The sequence below is a fragment of the Malus sylvestris genome, chromosome 4 (assembly GCF_916048215.2).
Source record: "Malus sylvestris chromosome 4, drMalSylv7.2, whole genome shotgun sequence".
Taxonomy (NCBI): Eukaryota; Viridiplantae; Streptophyta; class Magnoliopsida; order Rosales; family Rosaceae; genus Malus; species Malus sylvestris.
The window spans coordinates 11732359-11758735 of NC_062263.1; the positions used below are offsets into that span (position 1 = coordinate 11732359).

The following is a 26377-nucleotide window of genomic DNA, read 5'->3' on the forward strand; positions in this document are numbered from 1 at the left end:
GGGAGCGTGAGGCTCTTGACCTTGACCTAAGGTGTTAATTGTTTTGCAGGTGCATTTTCTTCCAAGAAGAAGAAGGTGGAAATTTCCATCCACAAATTGGTGCTTTCATTGAGAGCCTTGATTCAAACGCTCGAAAAAAGACTCTCGTATTCAAGGTTTTTCGTTTTCTTGTTCATTTGTAGATTTTTCGTACGTTCTCATTCCTAGAATTTTTTTTATATATAAAAAATATTTGAATCAACGTAAAAGAAAAGTACAATGACAAGAGATTCGGAAACCATGATGAATGAAAATTCCAACGTTCAAGAATTGAGACCACAACGATCCACAAGGCTTAATGCGACAGCAAGTGAAGTGGCACCACCATAGGGCACCATTGCAGCAGCCACCATGGTAGTAACCACCGTGGCCACCTTTGGAAGGCCCACAACTCATGGGGATCAACAAGCTCAGGTGCCAAGGGCAGCCCAAGTTGCTGCCCTAGCAGCACAAATTTAACCTCTACGCATGGCCCAAGGCCCACGGACCCAAGCCATGCCAACCCAATACCCTGTGCTATTCTAAGCTCCACGGGCCTAAGCCCAGGACCTACCGAGCCGAGCCCAGGCCTAACATGTGCCGCATGCAATCCATCCCACTCTCATGGCCCAAGCCATTCTCGTGGTGTCCCAAGCAGCCCAAACCTGTCCATGACCGGTTCAACTGTCCCAACTTCAGATTTTTGGGTCGACGATTAAACTGATGGCATTCTCACCCTATTTCTCTGTGGATTTGACATTTCCTAACTCAAATCTCGTGCTCGAAGTCTATTACACTTCCGTTACTCAAGAAGACGCATTTCATCCAAACTCTTCCAACCCAAATGGCAAGCAACACTTGTCTAGACAAGTCATAGAATGGATGAGCGCCCTTGCCCAATAGACGACCTTGGTGAATCGGCTCTTGCAGCACACCACAAGATGCAATGTGCCCTTGACGAGGTGTCTTGAAGTAGGACAAGGGCAGATGAAGAACCTCTCCAATAGCATCCTAGTAAGCAGTCACTTGACCAGCCACAAACCGAGAATTCCGAGAGTGTACACTTTCAATTGGGTGAAGGATGATTTTGTGAAAACATGTTCATTTGAATAACATCTATAGCATGCATTTAACAATTAAAAGGCGGAATCATGCTTGCATGCATTCAAAAACAAAACATTACCCATGAAAATTCAAAGCCTAGTAGATTGGTGAACCAAGACTCAACTCAAATCAAAGTAAGTTGAGAATTTTATACCTTTGTAGATTCCTCTTTGCATAAGCAAAGGTTAATCACCCAAAGAGAGGGCCTTCATTCCTTGCATCTAAAATCTATGGATTTTGATGGATGAAAAGGTTTCTCCAAGTTCCCAAAATTGAGAACCTCTAAGTATCTTCACCAAGGTTAGATTGGAGAAGAAATGAGTGACCTTGGAGTAGTTAGTATGGCTAGATACACCCTCCAAGGGGCCGGCCTCTTTAGAGAGAAATGGAGAGACATGTTCTCTCCAATTTTCTCCAAAACAAACCCTAAATGAATTTTGGCTATAAAGTCATATTTATACCTTTATTCATTTGAGTGGCAAACTTGTAATTAAAGCAAGTTCACTACCCTTCCTCTAAATGGCCGGCCATGGGGTTTTGTTTGGGCTTTTGGGCCTTTGTGAATTAAGTTGTCATACAACTTAAGTCAATGGACTTGACGTTTGAAGCCCATTGGGCCTTGAGGCCCAAAACTAACCCGTGGTCTTTTAACGAACTTTATTCGTTTGACTAATTAACATATTAATTAATCCTTGCCATAAATAAATAATTAAACCATTTAATCATTCTTACTCATCTCCATTGTTTATTCAATCTCCACCTTACACGGTGTACGATCCATTAGGTTCCTTTTAGCGAGGCAGTGGGCGATTAAAACTCTTTCAAATCGATTGTGAATTGAAACTTACTTTCAATTCTCCCTTTAGTGATTGCACACGTTTAGGGCTTCCACAAACCATGAGTGACACCTAGCAGCATATCATGGTTACCTAAGCTAATCAGAAGAGGTGAAGAACCTATTCAGTTTGGGATTACAAATGCAATACGGTATTTCTCTAATATAATACTCTTGACCACATTGTTTGGTTTGATAGTTTATTTATTCATGTCTATTATCCAATGTGATTCGTGTGCTTATATGATTACCTTGAATGTGATTTAGAACAACTTTTCTAAATCTCATTCATACTCTGGCCAGAGATTCTAAATCATATCATAGAGTATTCTCCCCCAACGGTTTGAAGGTTAGAGATCTCTTGTTGCGCATTCACTTGTCTCCATGACTAAGTGGCTTAACCCCAATGATGCCGTGGACACCCCGATGGGGTGACTTTGACATAATCAAAGATCAAGTACTTAACCACAAGACAACTGTGATGCCTCAGGTCAAATGACTACTTTGCATTATCCCAACCATGAGTTCTCATGTGACATGAATATGAGAACTCTTCGTTGATCGTGTTCAGTGAACTCATTCTCTATTGAGCACCTACGTACTTGACTTGATGTCACACACATCAATGACTCGAGACTAGTCACTCTCCCTGAGAGAAGACATAGTACGTACTGATCTTAACGGACTGTCAATGCCCAATTGGCAATCCTATGATCAGGAACATTTAGGATGTGTCTACGAAAGAATGGTCTCATGAATCTAACTTCTTTAGATCATATTCTCCCAATCACATATTCCTTGGACTTTATTGTTTAAGCATATAACATTTATATGAGACGGCTCAAACAATAATCTTTGCCCTTGATATTAAACTTAGATTAGTTTAACATGTGAAATGTCCGTAAAGTATCATCATATGATTGGCTTTAGGGCACATTTCCAACAATCTCCCACTTGCACTAAAGCCAATCAGCTTGATCATCAGTGATGATACCTCTTATGTAGTCATTTCATAAATGGCTGAATAGTAGGCCTAGATAATGGATATCTATATGTTATCCATAGAAGCAACCTTGAGAATAACGACGTCACCATTATACATGATTCTCAATCATGTGGTTCAGTCTCTCATTTGAGTTCGGACCTTGATGAGACCTTGATTCCCTGGCTTGAGCTATCGCCCCATTAGTGTCATAGTGTCAGTACACTAGATACACTTTCTGGTTGGAACCGAATAGAGAGTTCATAAATGAACTTTCCCATCCAAACAACATTGTTGTAAGCTTCTATATGACAATATATTTTGCATTCATAATGGAACACACTAAAGTCATTACTTTTAATGTTTCCATCCAAATATCTCTTTAGTCATAATAAAGAGATATCTGATTATCTCTTCATTCATAATGAAGAAACATCCAATGATGGATTAGATTCATAATCTAATACATTTACGCTTCCTTTACGTTACTCTAATCCTTCCTCATTCTTTGAGGAATCTATCCTTTAGTATTTCTTAAATACTTAAGGACTCACTTGACAGTTGCCATGGTTCTGATCCTGGGCTTGCGATGATATCGTCTTGTACCATTCTAGGTACAACTCATATCAATGTTTTTCATACAATATGAAAAACATAAATCCCCTTTATGCATATGCATAAAGGATTCTATTTACGCATTATTTCTTTGGGAGTCAAAGAGTACGTTCTCTTTGAGAAGAGCAACTTCTTAGTCTCACTAGATTTGTCCTTCTAATTGAAGTTTATCATCATATGAGAAACTTCCTAGCATCTATTGTCTATTATTAGGGATTGATATAATCCAATTATATCAAGAAATATATCATTATAGATTTCCATCCCATGTATATAGACTATATCTCCCATATACATTCTATCTTCATATAATGTTTTAAAGTCATAACTTTAAAGAAGAAGTATTCTTTTCATTTCCAAAATTAATATATCATATATATATTCATATATATCACATATATATTTATATATATATATATATATATATACAAATTTAGGAATATGATTAACTCCCACTAATCTTTTGTAAACCTAGTAAACAAAAGATTCATTTACATCTTTATGAGAAATCAAACGATTTGACCTTTCTCTCATAAGACGCTTATAGCTCCCACTAGCTTGCTAAGATCCATGATGGATGGATCTCTACAACTTACATGTCTTGTGATTCATAGTTTTTAGACATATATTATCAAGACTATCTTAATAATGGTTTCGAAAACCCATATTATGTCCAAACATTGAATCACCATTTAGTTGTAGCTAGCAATCTTCGAATTAATTGAAACCAAGACTATCTCAAAGATGGTTTCTTCAAAGTCAACCATTCTCTTTGATTGTAGTCACCTTAAGCTACCAATTAGCTTATAAAGGTTTCATTATTTCGGGTCAAATGGTACTTTACCATTTCCTTAAGCATATATCATATATATACACTCAATGTAGTCATAAGGATTTTCATTCTTATTTCTTTCGAATTAAGAGGTGTAACTCTATGACATAGTCATAAAGTTCAAACCATTCAACTGAGACGGTTTATAAATCCTTCTCGACTACCTTGGAGCTTGTGGTATAGGAACTAGGTTGTTATATTTGTTGATTACTATCTTGTCTCTCAAAGAACCCATTCTTTGAGTTCTATCTCTCGTTCATTGCTCTATCTTAGACAAATCATATTGTAGGATTATAATGAACTACCCAACAAAACAACATTTGTTAGTTGGTTTATAGAAGTGATATCCAAAGGTTAATTTAAGGATATCCATAAGATAATTCTCAAACAAATATTGCTTAAAAGCACACAACCCCTTAATCTTAACATGATTAAGATTTATCTTTCTTTCCAACTACATCTTATGGAGTCATGAAAATCTTGGAAGATCTTCTAATTGACAATCATATTGTCTTAGAAGTATATATCCTATATATGGGTAATAGATAACAACCAACGAACTAAATCTTATTCGAGTTCGTTCTTCTCTTAATGGAGAAATTCATTATCTTATGATGCTATTTTCCTTGATATCTTTCAAGGAAACTCATCTAAAGTGTTACTCTTCCTTGGATCAAATCTAAGGAGGTAAATACTTTAGATGTCTTACTCATCAACTTACATTTCTTGAATTCTTTGAAACCTTTTGCAAAGTATTCGGACATGTGTTTATTCAAAATAAACTATAGTCCAACCGAGGGTGATCTTCGGTGAATGTCATCCAACATGAGTAGTATTATGTTGTGGACAAGTGCCACTAACATCTAAGTGAATTAATCTCAACAACTTTGTGATTCTTTCTTCTTTCCAAAAGAATAAAGATTCGAACATTTCGCCTCCATACAATTTTAATAAGAAGGTATTGGATCCGGATCTAACGATCCAAAGCGTCCATCTATGACCAACTCGTAATTTATGTTTTTAGAGGTATCACAACTTTAGTTGGGATTAGTCACTATCTTGCAACCTTTTGGGTTTTAAGCATCATTATATTCTAAACAGTTAACACTACCATATCATCTCTACTATAGAGACAATCAATTAGATTACTATAATCCAATCATTGATTAATAAAGAACAATGTTTTGTCAAACAAAACATTCATCCATCTCTACTATAGTGACGGAATTAAATTCCTTAAAATTGGAATGTAAAGACAATCTTTGGTTTTTCCAATTTATTTGGTAGTTCATATGAGGAAGTAAGTACTATATGCCTTCGCAGAGATCTATATTTTATTCACGTTCCGAATGTGAAGTACCTTTTCTTCTCTCATATATCTTCTACTTCTTATTAGTCACACTTTTACAACGATTGTAAAACATAGTTACTAATACGGAATCAAGCATTCAAGTAGAAGAACCAACTGTTTTGAACTATTCAAGAACAATTTACAACACCTTCGAAAGGTGTGTTCTTGACACTTGCAAGACATTTCTTGCAAATACCCCTTCCAATGTCCATCCTTTCATAAAGAAAGTTTGTTCCTTTGGAGTTTATTTCGCTTTCTTCATTTGACTTCTCCTTTGACTACAATAGTCATGGTCCCTAAACTCCCACTATCTCTCTTGAAACTTATTTCAATTGTGTTATACACATCAAACGATTTTGGAGAGTATGTGTTTATTGTTCACTATATATAGTTTACAATAAACTTAGTGAACCATTAGGATAGGGACATAAAGGTGAAGTCCTTGCCTAGTTTCCGTCTCGTTAAGTGGTTTATCGCTTCAACACTCAATGATTCAAAATCATCATAAGTCCATGTTGATGGATTATTTTTGTCAACCAACCATTATGTTCTAAACATAATTACAAACTTTCAAGAGTTGTACAAGGCAACTCTCATTTCTTCATACAACAATTTGTAAGTGAAGCATCATGGCACATTAAGTGTCCATGCCTTTGTGCTTTCTTCTCAAGTTCTTTGTTCATATAACAAAGAAACAAGCACTAAGTGTTTGCATTGACTAAGAGTTGTTCAAAGCAACTCCTATTTCTTCATACAACATATTGTATTTGAAGTATTATGACATTAAAAGTGTTGTCCTCTTTATGATAGACTTTTTCTAACATATTCTTCTAATGATACATTATCAATAGGAAGATTGTGAGGAAGAGACTACTTAGGTACATTTACAAGCCATTAAAGACAATCTATGGTTTTGTAGTACTAAGTTCGGAAACTAAAGCTTTCGGGTTTTCTTTGTCAAGTTTTGGATAACGTTTGCAAATATATATTGGTAAACAAATACATAACGAATATAAATTGATTGATTTTAAGCCATTTGATTCGGGTCTTTAAATCAAATAGCACCACCCACTATTTTTGGCAAATTCCATATCCCTCATTGGAATTCAAGAGTTTTGGATGAAACTCTTAGTAGGGTATGGGAGACTCACTACTACCAAGCCCACCTCAGAAGAAAATCATATTGGCTAGCGTTAATAATAATGAGAGAGTACGCTTACTCATTTGCATCTCTTGCAAGTACCCATCTAGTTTGGCCTCTAGAGAATGATGCCTCAGAAGAATATCATATTGGCACATTGCACTTAGTTAAGTCATTCCCACCATGCTAGTTAAAGTAGGGGTTCAAGAATTGCCTCAGAAGAAAATCATATTGACCATACTCGTTGCCTACCTTTACCTCATCATATGTTTATAGGCTTCTCCTGAATGTAAGCACATATTTTGCAACCCCAAAACTGGACGAATACGGTGTATGAGTCACAAACGATTGAAGCCTACCACGGTGGAAGGCCACGAAAGAGTGTTCAAAGCACTCTCACGCTTATCAACTTAATAATGGTTTGGTTGAGGGTTTTAGGTCTCATCACATATAAATATACATTTTAATCTATATTAAAACAATTTTGGTCCTATTACAACTATTGGTCCATTTGATTGTTTTAGTTGTATATAATACTCCCACTATGCTTATAAAACGGTTTTTAAAGCAAGAGTATATGATATTACTAATATAAACTTTGCATTCATTTGATGGACTATATAGTTGCCTTAGGGCCTTAGGATGACTATGAACCTTTGTTTAGATTCAACACGAGCCTTGTGTTGAATCTCGGTCTAGGGATGGTGATTGATTTTAGTTACGCGTTTAATCACATTAAGGCGTGTTGTCTTAGGGGCGTTGGACCCAACTACATTTTCATGCATATCATATAAAGCAAGAAAGAAGTACTTCAAAGTAAAGGTGAGCTTATGCTCATTACAACATTTGCATAAAACAAATTACTTTAAAGTAAAGAAGAGCTTATGCCCTTTTACAACATTTGATCAAATCAAATTACAACCAAAATCTAATCTACACATTCCCATGGTTCAAACAAATTTGAAACGGCCTATCACATAGCTCAATTATATTAGGCTTAGGTTCATAATCACCCTTTAATTAATTAACACTTTAACTAATTAAATTGAATGCAACATTTTCATTTGGTTTTTGTATCCATTAAATTGATTTAAATGGAGCTAAACAAAATGAAAATTCAATTCTCATTTAAAGAGACAAAACAATTTTGTTCTCTATCTAATTTGGGCCAATATGCAATAACCACAACTTTTGGGCTATATTGCAAAAACATAAACTTTTGGGGTCACTTTGTAAAAACACGAAAGTCCACTACTTTATGTAATTACACTAGAACCCAAAATTTAAACAATGTAAAAACTTCATTAAAGGAGCAAAACAATTTGTCCTTTAGCGTTTTTGGACCTAAACGTAAAAACGTAAACTTTTGGGCCAAAGTGCAAATACACAAAAGTATCAAAACTTTATGTAATTGCATAAAAGGCCCCAAAAGTACCCCCACTAGGGGGTGGCCGGTTTTGGAAGAAGAAATGGAGTGATGTGTGTGTTGATTTGTGAGTTTTGACATAAAGCAATCAAGTGGTGCAAGTGGTGTGTGTGAAAGGAAATTAATCCTTACACACCCACCAATATCTCTTACACCATTTAAACAAATATCTAAAACATTTAAACATTTGAAAATCATAAAACATAAACTTTATGAAATAAATCAAAACTTTGAATCAAAACACAAAACTTTTTGTTCTTGGCAAAAATGTCAAGAACAATGAAGAACATTCATGAAAAACTCAAAAATTTCCATGAACATTTTTCACCCAAAAACATTCCAAAACCATTCAAACTTAAGGGAAATAACATATAACCAAACAAGGGTACATAGGGGTTCCAAAAGTCACTTGAAAACACTTTTAACAAGTCAAACAAGAACCCAAAATTTCACCCTATGTATTTGGCCGAAAATCCCCAAAATCATGGCACCAAATTTTAGCTCCAATATTCATGCTCATATGAACTACATCTACAACATTTGAGATGGCAAATTTTCTAACAAAATTTACATTCAAAGAAACAAGAATAAAGCTTGTAACATATTACAACTTTTAAATCACAAACTATGAACCACAAAACCCAAAAGGATTCACCAACTACTAGACCTAGGCTCTGATACCACTTGAAGGATGATTTTGTGAAAACATGTTCATTTGAATAACATCTATAGCATGCATTTAACAATTAAAAGGCGGAATCATGCTTGCATGCATTCAAAAACAAAACATTATCCATGAAAATTCAAAGCCTAGTAGATTGGTGAACCAAGACTCAACTCAAATCAAAGTGAGTTGAGAACTTTATACCTTTGTAGATTCCTCTTTGCATAAGCAAAGGCTAATCACCCAAAGAGAGGGCCTTCATTCCTTGCATCTAAAATCTATGGATTTGGATGGATGAAAAGGTTTCTCCAAGTTCCCAAAATTGAGAACCTCTAAGTATCTTCACCAAGGTTAGATTGGAGAAGAAATGAGTGACCTTGGAGTAGTTAGTATGGCTAGATACACCCTCCAAGGGGCCGGCCTCTTTAGAGAGAAATGGACAGACATGTTCTCTCCAATTTTCTCCAAAACAAACCCTAAATGAATTTTGGCTATAAAGTCATATTTATACCTTTATTCATTTGAGTGGCAAACTTGTAATTAAAGCAAGTTCACTACCCTTCCTCTAAATGGCCGGCCATGGGGTTTTGTTTGGGCTTTTGGGCCTTTGTGAATTAAGTTGTCATACAACTTAAGTCAATGGACTTGACGTTCGAAGCCCATTGGGCCTTGAGGCCCAAAACTAACCCGTGGTCTTTTAACGAACTTTATTCGTTTGACTAATTAACATATTAATTAATCCTTGCCATAAATAAATAATTAAACCATTTAATCATTCTTACTCATCTCCATTGTTTCTTCAATCTCCACCTTACACGGTGTACGATCCATTAGGTTCCTTTTAGCGAGGCAGTGGGCGATTAGAACTCTTTCAAATCGATTGTGAATTGAAACTTACTTTCAATTCTCCCTTTAGTGATTGCACACGTTTAGGGCTTCCACAAACCATGAGTGACACCTAGCAGTATATCATGGTTACCCAAGCTAATCAGAAGAGGTGAAGAACCTATTCAGTTTGGGATTACAAATGCAATACGGTATTTCTCTAATATAATACTCTTGACCACATTGTTTGGTTTGATAGTTTATTTATTCATGTCTACTATCCAATGTGATTCGTGTGCTTATATGATTACCTTGAATGTGATTTAGAACAACTTTTCTAAATCTCATTCATACTCTGGCCAGAGATTCTAAATCATATCATAGAGTATTCTCCCCCAACGGTTTGAAGGTTAGAGATCCCTTGTTGTGCATTCACTTGTCTCCATGACTAAGTGGCTTAACCCCAATGATGCCGTGGACACCCCGATGGGGTGACTTTGACATAATCAAAGATCAAGTACTTAACCACAAGACCACTGTGATGCCTCAGGTCAAAGGACTACTTTGCATTATCCCAACCATGAGTTCTCATGTGACATGAATATGAGAACTCTTCGTTGATCGTGTTCAGTGAACTCATTCTCTATTGAGCACCTACGTACTTGACTTGATGTCACACACACCAATGACTCGAGACTAGTCACTCTCCCTGAGAGAAGACACAATACGTACTGATCTTAACGGACTGTCAATGCCCAATTGGCAATACTATGATCAGGAACATTTAGGATGTGTCTACGAAAGAATGGTATCATGAATCTAACTTCTTTAGATCGTATTCTCCCAATCACATATTCCTTGGACTTTATCGTTTAAGCATATAACATTTATATGAGACGGCTCAAACAATAATCTTTGCCCTTGATATTAAACTTAGATTAGTTTAACATGTGAAATGTCCGTAAAGTATCATCATATGATTGGCTTTAGGGCACATTTCCAACATTGGGCTCGTGGGATAGCGTATACTCTCATCTTAGCAGGCGGAGGAGCGTGCATTCTCGGTTAAGCCGACGGGCAATCATACACTCACAGTTGGGACCACATTCTAATGATCAACATGAGCAACCTTTTAGGGGAAATGTTCATTCATGTCTAGGCCCATAAGGAGCATCTTCCACCTCACATCGAAGTAGGCAACAAGACGGATGGGGAGAAGCAATCACTCAATCCGGCTTAAGTTCAACCGACAACCTAAGTGAAATTCAATCGCATGCTAGGGATGTACCATATGCACCGTAGTTGTGGGGTAGATGAGCTGAGCATATAGAAAAACAAGCTAGGTCAACAGGTCAAGAACGGGGGTAGCTGAGAGCTCTGCTACCCCAACAAAGGCAAATTCAGGAAAAAGTAGAGAGGTTCTTAACCGAGCAATTGCGTGACTTCCAACGTAATGAGGTCGTTGACGAGGCACTACAACGAGACATGACCAACATGAGCAGGTCACCATGGTCCTTTACCAGAACAACAATGCTCTTATGTGCAAGATATTCGCCACCACTTTACAAGGCGAAGCGCAAGATTGGTTTCACACCTTACTGCCACGATCCATCTGGAGTTTTACTGATCTTTCCTTGGTTTTCACCAAAGAATACTCGTCCTACCACTTGATCCAAAAAATGTCTGATCATTTGTTCAATGTGAAAAAAAATCCAAAATAGTCGCTTCGTGACTATGTAAAGAGGTTCAAAGCAGAAAAGGCTAAGATAGTCGGATGCAATGACTCGATAGCTAGTGCAGCCTTCCAAAAAGGACTCTCAGCAGACCATCCACTGTCTTGATAATTGATTATGAAAGAAAATCTAACTCTGGCGGACTCTTTCGCTCTGGCAGAGAAGCATGCACTTTGGGACAAGGCTCGGCAAGTAAACAAGGCACCTAAGTAGCCTCAAAGAGAATTGGTAGTATCTCATAAAAAGGAAAGCAGTACAACAATAAAAGTAAGCAGGGGCCAAACGTAGGGACCGATCCTCGACTAAAGGAGGCCCGACGATAAAAAACTACTCAAAGTTCTTGATCCCGATCAACCAAATCTTTCGCAACATCAAGAACGAGCCATGGTTCAAGCTGTTGAAATAATCAAAGAGATATATTTCCAAGTTTGATCACACTAAGTACTGCGCATTCCACTAAAGTCTCGGTCACACAACTGACGACTGCTACACTTGGAAGAATTACCTAAAAAAGCTTGTGAAGGAAGGCAAGGTCGATAGATATTTGGGCAAGCCAGCTGCACAGCCTAGAAGTAACGCGGACGCTGACGAAGAGCCACCCAGCAAGACGATTCAGATTAATGGCATCTTCACCGAGTTTGAGCACTTAGAGGCCACCAACAATTCAAAGAAGAGGAAGATCCGGCAGGTTCTACTAGTTTCGCAAGTCCAGGCAGTCGACACTCAACCTGGACCTATCGTTGGCTTTATCGAGCAAGATGCCTAAGGTGTCGATTTTCTGCACGACGACGCACTAGTGGTATCTGTGTTGGAAGTATGCCCACAAAGCAACTCGTTTGATGTAATAGCTTTTGGAATACTTATTGTGTTAAACTGGGCTTGGCAATTCCTGACACGATCCGATAACCCGACACGACAGGAAATTAATAGGTGTTCAGGTCAACACGATAATGAATCGGGTCATTATCGGGTAACTCGATAAGCACCTGTTAAGATAACTGGCTGGTTTGGATATACACGTGAGTAATACGATACATGATAAGCAAAATATTAATTTTATAATTTTATAACCCTAAAAAAAAGCTATAATAATTTTATATACAGTAAATTAAATTTAAAAAATTGGTGACCATTGGATTGGTTAAGATTTAATCTCAACCATCCATTGTAAATTAGATATATAAAAATGTCCATTTGCACCGAAGCTTGTATATGTGAATTTGTTGATATGTGAATTGGATTGTGATTTGTGGATATTAAAATTGGATTTTGAAATTGAATTGGATATGTGAATTTGAAATGGATATAGATAGCTGAAATTGAATTGGATTGTGATTTGTGGATATATAAAAGTAAATTTGAATTAGATTGTGATTTGTGGATTTGTGTTTAAGCAATAAGGGAATCCAAGGAATGTATTTAATCTAAGAGAGAAGTGATCTAAGTAAGTTAGATTAACGAGACCCTTCTCTTATATTTATTTCTAAAACGTTCCTAATTATAGGATTGCCAATTGGGCATTGACAATCCGCTAAGGTTAGTATGTGTTATGTTAACTCAAGCATGAATATGACTAGTCTCAAGATGAGACAAACACGGATTCATTTTCGCTTACAAACGCACTTTTATATTTAGGCATTTTTAGGTTTAAATTTATTCACACTTTCCACATCACTACAGTTTATGGCTCCGTTACCCTCTAGGTGTCGGCCAACACACCTCGACTCGGAGTACAGGTGGACATTCTGGATCAGGGTGTGTCATTTGCTGTACAAAGGACAGTACGATCTTGTCTTTGGCTTTGTAAATATCATCAACGTGTACAAAACTTAAAAAAAAGACACATTGAAAATGTTAATCTACAGCACGAAAAGTACATATAGTGCTTTATGTAAGTATTTCCACGTAAAGTTTAAATATTTAAAACTAATTGAAACTTTATTTTGGCGATGAGTTCCGCAAATAATAATACCATCTTGCAATCTCCTTATAAAAATGCATCAAAATTACAAATGAAGTCCATAGAAGAAGTTAAAATTCCTAAAAAATTTATATGGAATTTGTAGTAGTTTTGAAGTCCTATCGAATCTTTTAGTTTTAAAATTCTAAAACTTTATCACTATGTTCTATCATCATATCAGTGAATTTTATAAGATTTTTCATGTTAAGAACATGTTGACAACTGAATTTATGTAAGGGCTTAAGATTCTACAAATTTAAAAACAATATTAAAGTGAGAAAGAATCAAATCCAAAAATGAAGAAAAAATGGAAACAGCAAACTATAAGTTGACAAAAACAAACCAGTGGTGAAAAGTTTTGATCTGCATGCTGTCTTAACATTATAAATCCACCATGGGCGCTTGTATGAAAAGCAGTTAAGGTCTTGAAAAATGAATGTAGTTGAAACCGTAATGGCATATGAGAGAGAGAGAGAGAGAGAGAGAGGGGGGGGGGGGGGTCTATTCTACTGTGTTGTCATCTTGCTAAAATTTATAAAAACATCATACCATCAGAATCTCAACAGATAATCATTTTTACCTATCCACAATAAATTAGAACCTTCAAGCCAAGAACTTACATTTCATTGAGGAAGTAAAGTGACTTGTGCAAATACTTTATTAGTGTCTGGTTTAGTCTATAATTCAATAGAAAGAAACATATTATTGACTCACAAAATGAAATAATTTGAATGTAAAAGATACAGCTAAACAATTAAATGCAGAATTGACAAAAGAAGCTAGTAAAATTTGAAAATTAAAACTTGAAGACTATATTGTTTGGTAATTTTGAATAATACATGTGTGCAATTTTTCAAGCTAAACTCCTTTTTTGTCATACATTTGATAAACTTGTAAGATAATTAGTCTAATCACCTAGTCTTTTTTAAGATGCTGCACAGTTCGAGTAAAATGTTAAAAACCACGAACATGTAAAATTAAAGTCAAATCTGTAAGTTGTTTAACATTTTATCAATAACTGACAACATAATATAGACAAAAAAGTAAATTACTTGAAATTGCAACTGTGCTGGTAGCAAATTAAAACTGAACATGGTGTTCTTTTGTTTCTGGTATACTTTTATGAGATGTAAATAAGACTGAAGTAGTTGAAATAAACCTACATAGGAAAATAGAAAAGAGTTAAGAGTTTATAAAACCAGAATACAAATAGAAACACATTTGTTAGCTTCTTTAAACTTGATTTTAAGAGCCATGTGAAACAATTTTGTTTTTGCTTGATAAATATAGGATTTCATTTATTTTTAATAAATGAATAAATGTGTAAGCATGATTTAATAAAATTAAGAACTTTCTTGCATATTTTGTAAGACATCTTTAAGCCCAATATTTACAGTATAGTTCTTAGCATTGTTTCTCCATTTTCTATCAAAAAATTTAAACCCTCTCTTGATGTCAATCTAGACAATGCAACATACAACTGACCATGTGTAAAAACAGGTCCTGGAAGATATAAACCAACTTGTTTCAGAGATTGACCTTGGCTTTTATTAATTGTCATTGCATAACCTAGTCTAACTAGAAATTGGCGTCTTTTAAAATGAAAGGTTACTTGCTCTTTGTTGCTATAAGACTGATTCTTGGTATGAAAACTTTGTGACCAATATTGCTTCCAACGAGAAATTTAGCATCAATAATTCTATTAAATAATTGAGTAATAACTAATTTAGTTCCATTACATAAACTTAAAGATTGATTTAAATTTCATAGTAGCATAATGGCCATTCCTATTTTTAAAACCAAATTATGTGCAGGTAAACCATTGAAGTCAAGCTTGTTTAAAAATTCAGTATGACACATTATTTCAAGGTTTTCAATATTTGCATTTGAAGAGCATAAAGAATCATAACTTAAAAACAACTAATGCTCTCCAGGTGATAAATTAATTATATAATTATTCACATCTGAAACAGTTGTATTTCGAGGTGTTATAATAGCTTGTTTTCTTAATTACACAAAATTGTCAAAAAGTTCAACATTGGAGTAAGTTGCAAAAAAGATTGAATGTATAGGATTTGTAGAAGAATTGATTATTAAATATTGAGGTATTTCAATCAAAGATGTATCTCTATCATTTGAAATATCCATATTGTTTGTGTTATTCATTTGTCCATCACCTACCAATTAGCAAAGGAACTTATTTTTATTTTTATTTTTCAATGCTCAATCCCTTTTTTGACAATCTCACATTTCCTTTCAAATGAAATTTTTTGAAATGCGACCACAAATAAAAGCTATTCAACAAAGCATTTATTATATCTTCTTTACTTCCTCCAGGAATAACATGTAATATTTGTCGAAAATCTCCACCTAATAAAAGAGTTTTACCACCAAATGGAGCATTGTTATCTAAAGTATTTGATAAAATGTCTAAAAGTGATTTATCCAATACTTCAAAACAATATTTATGAGTATAGGTGTCTCATCCTGTCACATCCCGGCCCAGGCTCCAACCACATCTCAGGCTCGACTTCACCGTAGCACGATATTGTCCGCTTTAGGCCCCAACCACTCCCTCATGGTTTTGTTTCTGGGAACTCACACGAGAACTTCCCAATGGGTCACCCATCATGGGATAGCTCTCGTGCGAACTCGCTTAACTTCGGAGTTCCGATGGAACTCGAAGCCAGTGAACTCCCAAAAGACCTCGTGCTAATTGGAGATGGGAATATACATATGGGAATATACAATTTTCCATATAATTATTCTGGACACTCTTTTGGACTGATGGTCATATTCACACGGAACATCATATTTGTTGTGAACAAAGTCTTTTTCTTGTTGTATAGAATCATTTGTTATGACATTTATACGTCTTTTTGGCATGATGAAAAACAAATTGTTATAGCAACTTAAAAACAAACAGCTACAAACCAGATTGCCCAAAAAAAAGGGTATTAACAAAAATATAATAGACGCTGATCTAAAAAGCGCTAGGCGGCTATCCACTGCTCCGATTAGTCCTTAAGTATTTGAAAATTAAGAAAGTGCACTTACACCCTCTTAGGCGTCTGCCTAGCCCATTTAGACACCTGTCTAGTCCGACTAAACCCACCCAGGCACCCGCCTAGGTCATCACTCTTATTTAGACATAAAACCGATAACTTTCATTTTGCATTTTATTTTGTCAATAAAATGTAACAGACTTTTTAAATACTTAGATGACACTCATTATATGCTTGTTTGATCCCCATGTTTTAAATACGTTCTAATACTTTATAGTTTATATGTCATTTTAGTTTACAATTGATGTATCACAATGCAATTATGTGTTTTTTAAGTATAAATAGGCACTTATTTACACAATATATAATACTAAATTAACTAAATTTGTCTAGTCCGTCTAGGCGCTAGGCTCCAACCCATCGCCCGACTAGTGGATAACGTCTTTTAAAACCTTAATAGATATTTGAAAAGAAAATGTACATCAAGCATATAATAATGATTAAAAACAATATTTTACATGTATTAAAAAAGATTAGCCTAAACATCAAACCATTAGTTAATAAACACGTTTTCTTCCTAAACTCTTAAAACACATATTAAAAAATTTAAAATAGGTCTAAGCTTTTGTCTTCTTTCCTAAATATAATCATGCGTTTCCCAAATCTAAATTCAGTTTATAAATTTTCACACTAAGCTTCAAAAGTGTACTTTTTTTAACATACTCATTCAACACACAGAGGATAGAACACATGCATCCCTACCAGTAAAGAAAATTTGTAACGAAAGATAAACTAAACTTGATGCTTAAAAAAAGTCTTCTTGCCGAGTCAGTAAAGCCAAATTGATACAAAAGCCAACCAACACTGCACTGTGGCAATACACTGCCAGCAACGGTTGTTTAAATTAAATTGTCCTGATCCAAACAGAAACACGAATCAGCTGAAACCGTTAAAAATACAAAATAACACTTGAATCAAATGTATAGACAAAAGCAAATGTTCAAAACAGGAAAAATTATATGAAAAATGAAAATTACATTAAATAAGATTTCTACAATGAAATAAACACAACTACTCTAGCAAACAACTTTATCAAGAATTTAAAAATAGAAAAGATGTTATTCATATCCATTTCACCACGTTCCTGTTACGACCGCAAAAAAAATAAAATTAATAAAATAACATAATAGACAAGTTCTATTTATAGTATTGATAAAATTTAGCATACCTAACACATGAAACCTGAAAACATCTCCTCTCGTAAATACTATATACAAAGCATTAAAATGAGCCCTTTTTTTTTTTACTTAGACGATTTGAAGATTTGTTAAGCTGCTGATGCTTGATAATTTGAAAATCTATTCTTGCCCTGTAATATGTAAACATTAAGAAAAAAACCCAAAAAATAAAAATTCAGTCTACATAAATACATATTTCAATTCCCAAACGACAAACAAAGTAGAATACAAAACTCAAAACTTAGAAGCCAAAATTGAACAAAAAATTTATACAAAAACAATTAGAAAAATTAAATCCTCAAACATTTCAAATTTGCGAAACTACAGTACACGTCTAAAGATAAATAGATATACTTCTTTTTCAATAGCACAGAAATATGAAATAGGCACATTACTTGCATAAGTTGCTATGCCACAACAACAAAAAAGTCATTTAAACCACATTTTAACAGATGCAATAAAACCAAACAATCCAGACCAAGAACAATACAGAATTTATAGGTTCACTACAACAATATATAAAACATATCTTTTTATGTAAATAAATTGGTGAGTTAAAAAAATTCAAAGGGTATGTTGATTCTCAATTACTTACATTACTGTGGTGCGATGGCAAGTGCCTTCGCCCATGAGCGGTAGGTCTCGGGTTCGAGACTTGGGAGCAGCCTCTCCATAAATGGGGGTAAGGTTAGCCGACATTCACCTCTCCTAGACCCTGCGTAAAGCGGGAGCCTTGTGCACTGGGTACGACCTTTTTACTGTGCTAAGTATAATATAATGGATAATAAGTTATTGACATTGCTCCTCTTCTATTTTCTTAATAAATGATAAAACCTTCTATTTTCCACCTCCCTTTCATCAATTAAGAAAAAGAAAACATTAGATAACCATATAAGAAACAATTTACTCAAGAACCAAGAAAAAACAGTTCCTAATATCTACACATGGGCAGCTGTATTATGTTGCGCCAAAAGAAAAACTTTACCAAAAGAATTAAATCACTTAGCGAGTTTTCAACCCAAAACAAAAACATACCCAACACACAGATATCCTCGGTTTACAATCCCTTCTACTTTGCTTCCTGCTATCACTTGGTTCCCACCCTCCATATTCATTCCTCCATTTCCAAACACCTGTTAAATTATCCACATTTCCTCTAAAACCTGTAAACCTTTTTCCCACTCTTCAAAATCCAAACCACTTAAAATATACAAAATCAAAATTAAATAAAGATCACAATGCATTAAATCACATTCACAACCACAATGTACTTAAACTAAAGATGAACTCAAAACCCTAAATAAATGTAAGTGTTTGTATTTAATTTTATTTCTAGGCTAATTTTCTTGCAGCAAAACAACAACAACAAAGCCTTTTCCCACTAAGTGGGGTCGGCTATATGAATCCTAGAACGCCATTGCGCTCGGTTTTGTGTCATGTCCTCCGTTAGAACCAAGTACTCTAAGTCTTTTCTTAGAGTCTCTTCCAAAGTTTTCCTAGGTCTTCCTCTACCCCTTTGGCCCTGAACCTCTGTCCCGTAGTCACATCTTCGAACCGGAGCGTCAGTAGGCCTTCTTTGCACATGTCCAAATCACCGGAACCGATTTTCTCTCATCTTTCCTTCAATTTCGGCCACTCCTACTTTACCTCGAATATCCTCATTTCCAATCTTATCATTTCTTGTGTGCCCACACATCCCACGAAGCATCCTCGTCTCCGCCACACCCATTTTGTGTACGTGTTGATGCTTCACCGCCCAACATTCTGTGCCATACAACATCGCTGGCCTTATTGCCGTCCTATAAAATTTTCCCTTGAGCTTCAGTGGCCTACGACGGTTACACAACCCGCCGGATGCACTCTTACACTTCATCTATCCAACTTCTATTCTATGGTTGAGATCTCTCTAATTCTCCGTTCTCTTGCACGATATATCCTAGGTAGCGAAAACGGTCGCTTTTTGTGATCTTCGCTAGATTGCTCCGATCATTAGTGTGGATAAGTATATAAATGGATATAGATAGGAAAGCAAACACAAGATGTACGTGGTTCACCCAGATTGGCTACGTCCACGGAATAGAGGAGTTCTCATTAATTGTGAAGGGTTTACACAAGTACATAGGTTCAAGCTTTCCTTTAGTGAGTACAGGTGAATGATTTAGTACAAATGACATTAGGAAATATTGTGGGAGAATGATCTCGTAATCACGAAACTTCTAAGTATCGGAATGTGGTATCGTCTTGACTTGCCTTATCTGTTTCACAGGTAGATGTGGCATCTTCTCTGGAAGTACTCTTCCTCCATCCAGGGGTGGTATCTTTAACTGGTGGAGATGCACAAGGTAATGTATCAATTTCACTTGAAGCTTACTTGTAGTTTCAGGCTTGGTCAAGCGCGATACAAACCATGTAGTAGGAGTCCCTCAAGTTGCCGAGCTAGGGGATTTGCTGAAAGAGGTGACAGACAAGGTAAGCAATCAGAGCTCCGGCTGATTGTTCACATTCTCCCTATCTTGCAGGCAGCATGAAGGATAAAGAGAAGAAAAATGAGAAGAGATGATATGGGATACTTTTGCTTTTGAAGAAGTAACTTTCCACAGGCTTATTCTTGAACTGAGCTGGAGGGTTTTCTGGTTTCCTCCAGAGTATAAGGCCGACTGAAGAATTTGAGGGTCAAAACAAGTCCATCAAATCTAGAGTACGTTCGACCCTACTGATATGGGATACTTTTGCTTTGACAGAGTAATGGATGTATCGGCACGTGTGCTGTTACGCTTGTCTCCACATGCTTCCTTGTATCCTTCTCACTTGCCCTATCTGTTCCTCAGGCAGATGCGGTATCTTCCCTGGAAGCATAAGATGTTGAAGATGAGTACTCGAGAGCAATGCCAGGTAAGTAAGTTCCAGGCAGTCAGTTCCTGGCTGGAAGCTTGATTCCAAGTGCTGACTGATTGCTCTCTTTCTCCTTGTCTTGCAGGTAAGAACAAGGCCAAAGGAAAAGACAGGGAAAAAGCATGATATGGGATACTCTTGCTTTTAACCCTGATGATATGAGATATTCTTGCTCTAGTATAACTTGTTTGCAGAGGTATTATCGGGGGGAAAGAAAGCTGAATATTTCGAAAGGCTTCGTTGAGAGTGCCCTCTCATATATGAGGAAGGGTTGAGCATTTTTGCAGGTCTGTCTGTCCGTTGGGGATGGAGGTTAACATATATAGGAGTCTCCTTAACAACAAGTAGTAATGCTATTCCTTTACCCTGTCAGAGCACTTTGAAAAAGTGGTCTGTGGTATGTGGAAAGCTGATGTTGCGTGTGAAGATTACAGACAGCTTTATCCAAGGAGATCCGGCTCTTGTAGTTGGGAAAGTGTTGCCTCTTCGGTTTTCGAACAAGCAATCCTATCAGGGATCTGGCTCTCGAGATTCGGAGAACGATGTCTCTTCGATTTTTGAGAAAGCAATCCTGCTGGGGGTCTGGCTCTCGAGATTCGGAGAGCGGTGTCTCTTCGATTTTTGAGAAGGTAATCATGTTGGGAGTCTGGCTCTCGAGATTCGGAGGGCGGTGCCTCTTCGATTTTGGAGCAAGCAATCTTGTTGGGAGTGTTTTCTCGAATGTGAGTAAAGGTTGGGCATGTTTGCTAGTCTACCTTGCCACGAAGCACAGAGGTTGACACACAGGGACTTTCCAATTATCCAGCAATGGTAATGTTCCTTTACCCTCTCTTCGATTTTTGAGAAAGTAGTCATGTTGGGAGTCTGGCTCTCGAGATTCGGAGGACGGTGCCTCTTCGATTTTGGAGCAAGCAATCTTGTTGGGAGTGTTTTCTCGAATGTGAGTAAAGGTTGGGCATGTTTGCTAGTCTACCTTGCCACGAAGCACAGAGGTTGACACACAGGGACTTTCCAATTATCCAGCAGTGATACTGTTCCTTTACCCTTGTGGGTAATAATATGGGGTAGCTAGACCTTCAAAATTTATGTGTCTAAACTTTGTTAGTGCTGTTTCTTTGCTATTCTTTTACCCGTCTTGGTCAGAGCGATGTAGTGGAAGCTGCAAGCTTCACGTGCTCAACTTTGGCAGAGAACTTTGGCAAAGTTATCTGTGATACACATGAGCTACTATTGCGTGTGGGAAGTGGGTGATTGAACAGTAAGACTCATGTGCTTTCTACTTCACCAGAAGTCTTCGACAGAATGCCCATAATTTCCGCAAAGCTGAGTGTGCGTGTGACAGGTGCTGCCAAGGCTGGAAAAGTAGGTGCCTCTTCGATTTCTGAGATCGGCCCTCGTGGTCTCTGAGCAGCCCAACTTTTGAGAAAGCAAGCGCCTCTTCGATTTCTGAGATCGGCCTTCGTGGTCTTTGAGCAGCCCAACTTTTGAGAAAGCAGACGCCTCTTCGATTTCTGAGATCGACCCTCGTGGTCTCTGAGCAGCCCAGCTTTTGAGAAAGCAAACGCCTCTTCGATTTCTGAGCAGGCGCCTCTTCGATTTCTGAAGCTCCGTCGAGTGCAGATTTTTATAGGGGCTGGCATTAAGTTCCAAAGCACACTTGAATCTCCACCAGTAGAAGCTCCATTCTTACACTTCTAAGATCTTGATTTGTTTGACCTCTTCTCTCTTCAACACCTTTGAAAATGTCTGGCCCCTCCGACCGTCGTTTTGACTTGAACCTTGTTGAAGAGGCAGCCCCGCCTTCTCCAGACAACATATGGCGCCCATCCTTCGTCTCCCCTACTGGTCCTCTTACCGTTGGGGATTCCGTTATGAAGAATGATATGACCGCTGCGGTGGTGGCCAGGAACCTTCTCACTCCCAAAGATAACAGACTACTTTCCAAACGATCTGATGAGTTAGCTGTTAAGGATTCTCTGGCTCTCAGTGTTCAGTGTGCAGGTTCTGTGTCTAATATGGCCCAACGCCTATTTGCTCGAACCCGCCAAGTTGAATCATTGGCGGCTGAAGTGATGAGTCTCAAACAGGAGATTAGAGGGCTCAAGCATGAGAATAAACAGTTGCACCGTCTCGCACATGACTATGCTACAAACATGAAGAGGAAGCTGGACCAGATGAAGGAATCTGATGGTCAGGTTTTACTTGATCATCAGAGATTTGTGGGTTTGTTCCAAAGGCATTTATTGCCTTCGTCTTCTGGGGCTGTACCGCGTAATGAAGCTCCAAATGATCAACCTCTGATGCCTCCTCCTTCTAGGGTTCTGTCCAGTACTGAGGCTCCGAATGATCCCCCTCCGGTGCCTTCTCTTTCTGGGGCTCTACCGACTGCTGCGACTTCTCCTAAGCAACCTTTGTGAAGGCTCTCTCTTGTTTGTTTATTTTGACTCATGTATATGTACATATTTGTAGCTTATCGGGGATATCAATAAATAAGCTTTCCTTCATTTCAACGTATTGTGTTAAATACACCAAAGCCTTCTTCTCTAAGTTCTTTGAATTTTCTTTTGTTGGAGCTTTGTGAGTGGAGCATGTAGGTTGAGGTAGTGTTCCCTTAATTTCCTGAGTGAGGAAAACTTCTCGGTTGGAGACTTGGAAAATCCAAGTCACTGAGTGGGATCGGCTACATGAATCTTAGAACGCCATTGTGCTCGGTCCTGTGTCATGTCCTTCATTAGATCCAAGTACTCTAAGTCTTTTCTTAGAGTCTCTTCCAAAGTTTTCTTAGGTCTTCCTCTACCCCTTCGGCCCTGAACCTCTGTCCCATAGTCGCATCTTCTAATCGGAGCGTCAGTAGGCCTTCTTTGCACATGTCCAAACCACCGTAACCGATTTTCTCTCATCTTTCCTTCAATTTCGGCTACTCCTACTTTACCCCGGATATCCTCATTCCTAATCTTATCCTTTCTCGTGTGCCCACACATCCAACGAAGCATCCTCATCTCCGCTACACCCATTTTGTGTACGTGTTGATGCTTCACCGCCCAACATTCTGTGCCATACAGCATCGCCGGCCTTATTGCCGTCCTATAAAATTTTCCCTTGAGCTTCAGTGGCATACGGCGGTCACACAACACGCCGGATGCACTCTTCCACTTCATCCATCCAGCTTGTATTCTATGGTTGAGATCTCCATCTAATTCTCCGTTCTTTTGCAAGATAGATCCTAGGTAACGAAAACGATCGCTCTTTGGTATTTCTTGATCACCGATCCTCACCCCTAACTCGTTTTGGCCTCCATTTGCACTGAACTTGCACTCCATATATTCTGTCTTTGATCGGCTTAGGCGAAGACCTTTAGATTCCAACACTTCTTTCCCCATTCAAACAACTAAAATGGTATAAATGAAAATATTGAAAAACCAACCTCTTTCAAACACCACTGGTTCCACTCTTCTAACGTTTGATTAGTTTAACAGGAACCGAAATAATTTAAAACAAAAATAAACCTCATTAATTAAATCAACCCAGAGAAAGCCAAATTCACACTCACACATGTATAACGCAATATACACATGTACAATAAATAATTAAATAAGATACTTTGATGGCCTGTGGATTTGCAACCGTTCTTGGAGAAGCATAGCACGCATAAAGGATTTTTAATGATGAGGGAGTGTTAGGATCCCAATGAGAGATGAAATCAGAATAACTAAATTTCAATTCATCTATAAATCTCAAATGACAAAAGCCACAAATTTGAAATATAAAAAAAAAACCACCCACATGACAACCCCAAAAAACTAACCAGAGAACCTTAACCTTGTGAATTTCGGTTTTTACCCGAACCGACCTGACATTCTACAAAGACTCGATCCCATGATCCCCCTTGGAGAATCAAGGACCTTCACCAATGAGCCAAATCTCAAATTTTGATATCACAACATAGAAATGCATTTATATTCTTACTAATTATTAGTTACTCATACAAACATTTTTATTTAACCCTAGCCGCCAACCATATTTCCATTTATGCTATTTCACCTCTCTCTCCCATCTCCTTTCACTCACCTCTCTCTCGACTCTCCTTTCAGCCATATGGTAATGCTCTGTGCAGGTTCTGTCATGCCTTCCATATTATTCTACTAATTTAAAGAGTTGGAATTTTTGGTGCAACTACTGCAGACTGGGCATTTGGAGGAAGTTTAAGGACTAAGGGTATCTTGTTTTTGAATTAGGACTCGAATTAGGGATTAACTAACTTTAGAAGAGCCTAACTTTTCTGTGTAAGAAACACCCAGATGTACAACCCAAAACACTAATCAGAAAACCCTAATTTTTCTGTGTAAGAAATTTCTTTAAATCAAACCAAAAAACTGAACATCATCATCTGAATTAAAAAAAAAAAAATCAAAACACAATCATACTATTATATATGGTTTTTGCAGGAATTAGAAGAAATTTAAAATATCTCAAACTTTCGAATTGCTTTAAACTAACTTACCTTCAATAATCTTCTACAAATCGGAACGGAATAGACAGCACACGGCGCTTTCGTGAAAACAACCAAAAAAATATGAAATGGAGGCAGACTAGTAGAAGCAAACAGAGAAAAAAAGGATCTGGAATGGGCAATGAAACAAACAGAGAAAATAGAGGCTGAGAAATGAAAGCAAACAAAGAAAATAAGGGTTGAGAAAAGTAAAGCAAATGGAAACCAAAGGAAATTTGGAGAACTCGTGGGAACGCTGTGCAAAAGAAGAAAAACAACGGGTAGCTTGGGCATCACAAATAGAATAGGGGCATACACGTAATTTCAACGTGTAACAAAGAAAGGAACCTGAAAGCTGAGGAGCAAATGAGGGGTACATATGCCATTTCACTGTTGATGAACAATGCTCTCATCCACGCAATGATCGTTCTTTTCTGCTGGCTTTTAGTACATGGCAATTACTCAAATGTACAACACTTGTGATCTGGGTTTTAATTCAACACTATTTACATAAATAAGTCAGTAATAATATGAAGAGGGTTATGAATATACACCTCCGAAATATTTACTAGATATAGTCACTATTAGTTTGTACTCAAGTGAGGCGTATTCATACTCAAATGACGTTATTGTTGTGAGTTATATATTAGTTAAAGTGTAAATAGTAGTTTATTGTCCTACATTGGTAAACTGCATATGTAATACCAATTGTAACTCCTATATATACTCCACTTTGGAGATTAATGAACATATAAGAAATTTTCATATAGTATCATATATATTTTTGGTATTTACAATGTTTAATTTAATATGGCATCAGAGCAGTTCGCTCTTGGTGACCTATGTGCTTTAATTTTGTGCCCACATTTTTCGTGATTTCCTTTGTTGAAAAAAAAAAAAAAAACAAAAAAACAAAAAGTGAATAGTGTCGTGCTACAGTACATCGTTTGCTACAATGCATGAACAGTGATCCTCTATAGTATCGTAAATAGTGCTCTGCTATAGTACCATGAACAGTGATTGCTACAGTCTGGTAAATTGTTTTCATTCCGGTGTGTATCTTTTGTGCCTTTATTGTTCGTGATTTTGTTCAATGGCTCAATATAATCATAGTGTTGTTATGCATCTTGGTGGAACAAATAAATGGATAATTGATACTGGGGCCACTGATCATGTGACTAGTGACCTTAGAGTGTTTGATGAGTTATGTGATTATGTTCGTGATCCGTATATTACTAGTGCAAATGGAGCACCTTCCCCAGTGAAG

At 36.9% G+C, this 26377-nt stretch overlaps 1 protein-coding gene across 1 annotated transcript; it reads right to left on the bottom strand.

Moving 5' to 3' along the window:
- Positions 1-17490: 17490 nt before the first annotated feature.
- On the bottom strand, positions 17491-25496 carry LOC126618117 (uncharacterized). The gene is made up of 5 exons (XM_050286211.1): positions 25459-25496; positions 25123-25366; positions 18765-18862; positions 17803-17860; positions 17491-17635 (listed from the first exon to the last, which is right to left on the bottom strand). Exons 1-5 carry the CDS (start codon positions 25494-25496, stop codon positions 17543-17545), a joined length of 531 nt encoding a protein of 176 aa, XP_050142168.1. The 3' UTR covers positions 17491-17542.
- Between the last annotated feature and the right edge of the window lie 881 nt (positions 25497-26377).

Bases quoted from the DNA above. Each gene is read 5' to 3' on its own strand.
- LOC126618117 (XM_050286211.1), bottom strand. From the start codon at position 25,496: ATGGCATATGTACCCCTCATTTGCTCCTCAGCTTTCAG. The intron at 17,861-18,764 runs GTATGTTTTTGT...TACATATTACAG, and splicing joins CGAGGATATCTGTGTGTTGG to GGCAAGAATAGATTTTCAAA. The intron at 17,636-17,802 runs CTAAGTAAAAAA...CGGTCGTAACAG, and splicing joins TTAACAAATCTTCAAATCGT to GAACGTGGTGAAATGGATAT.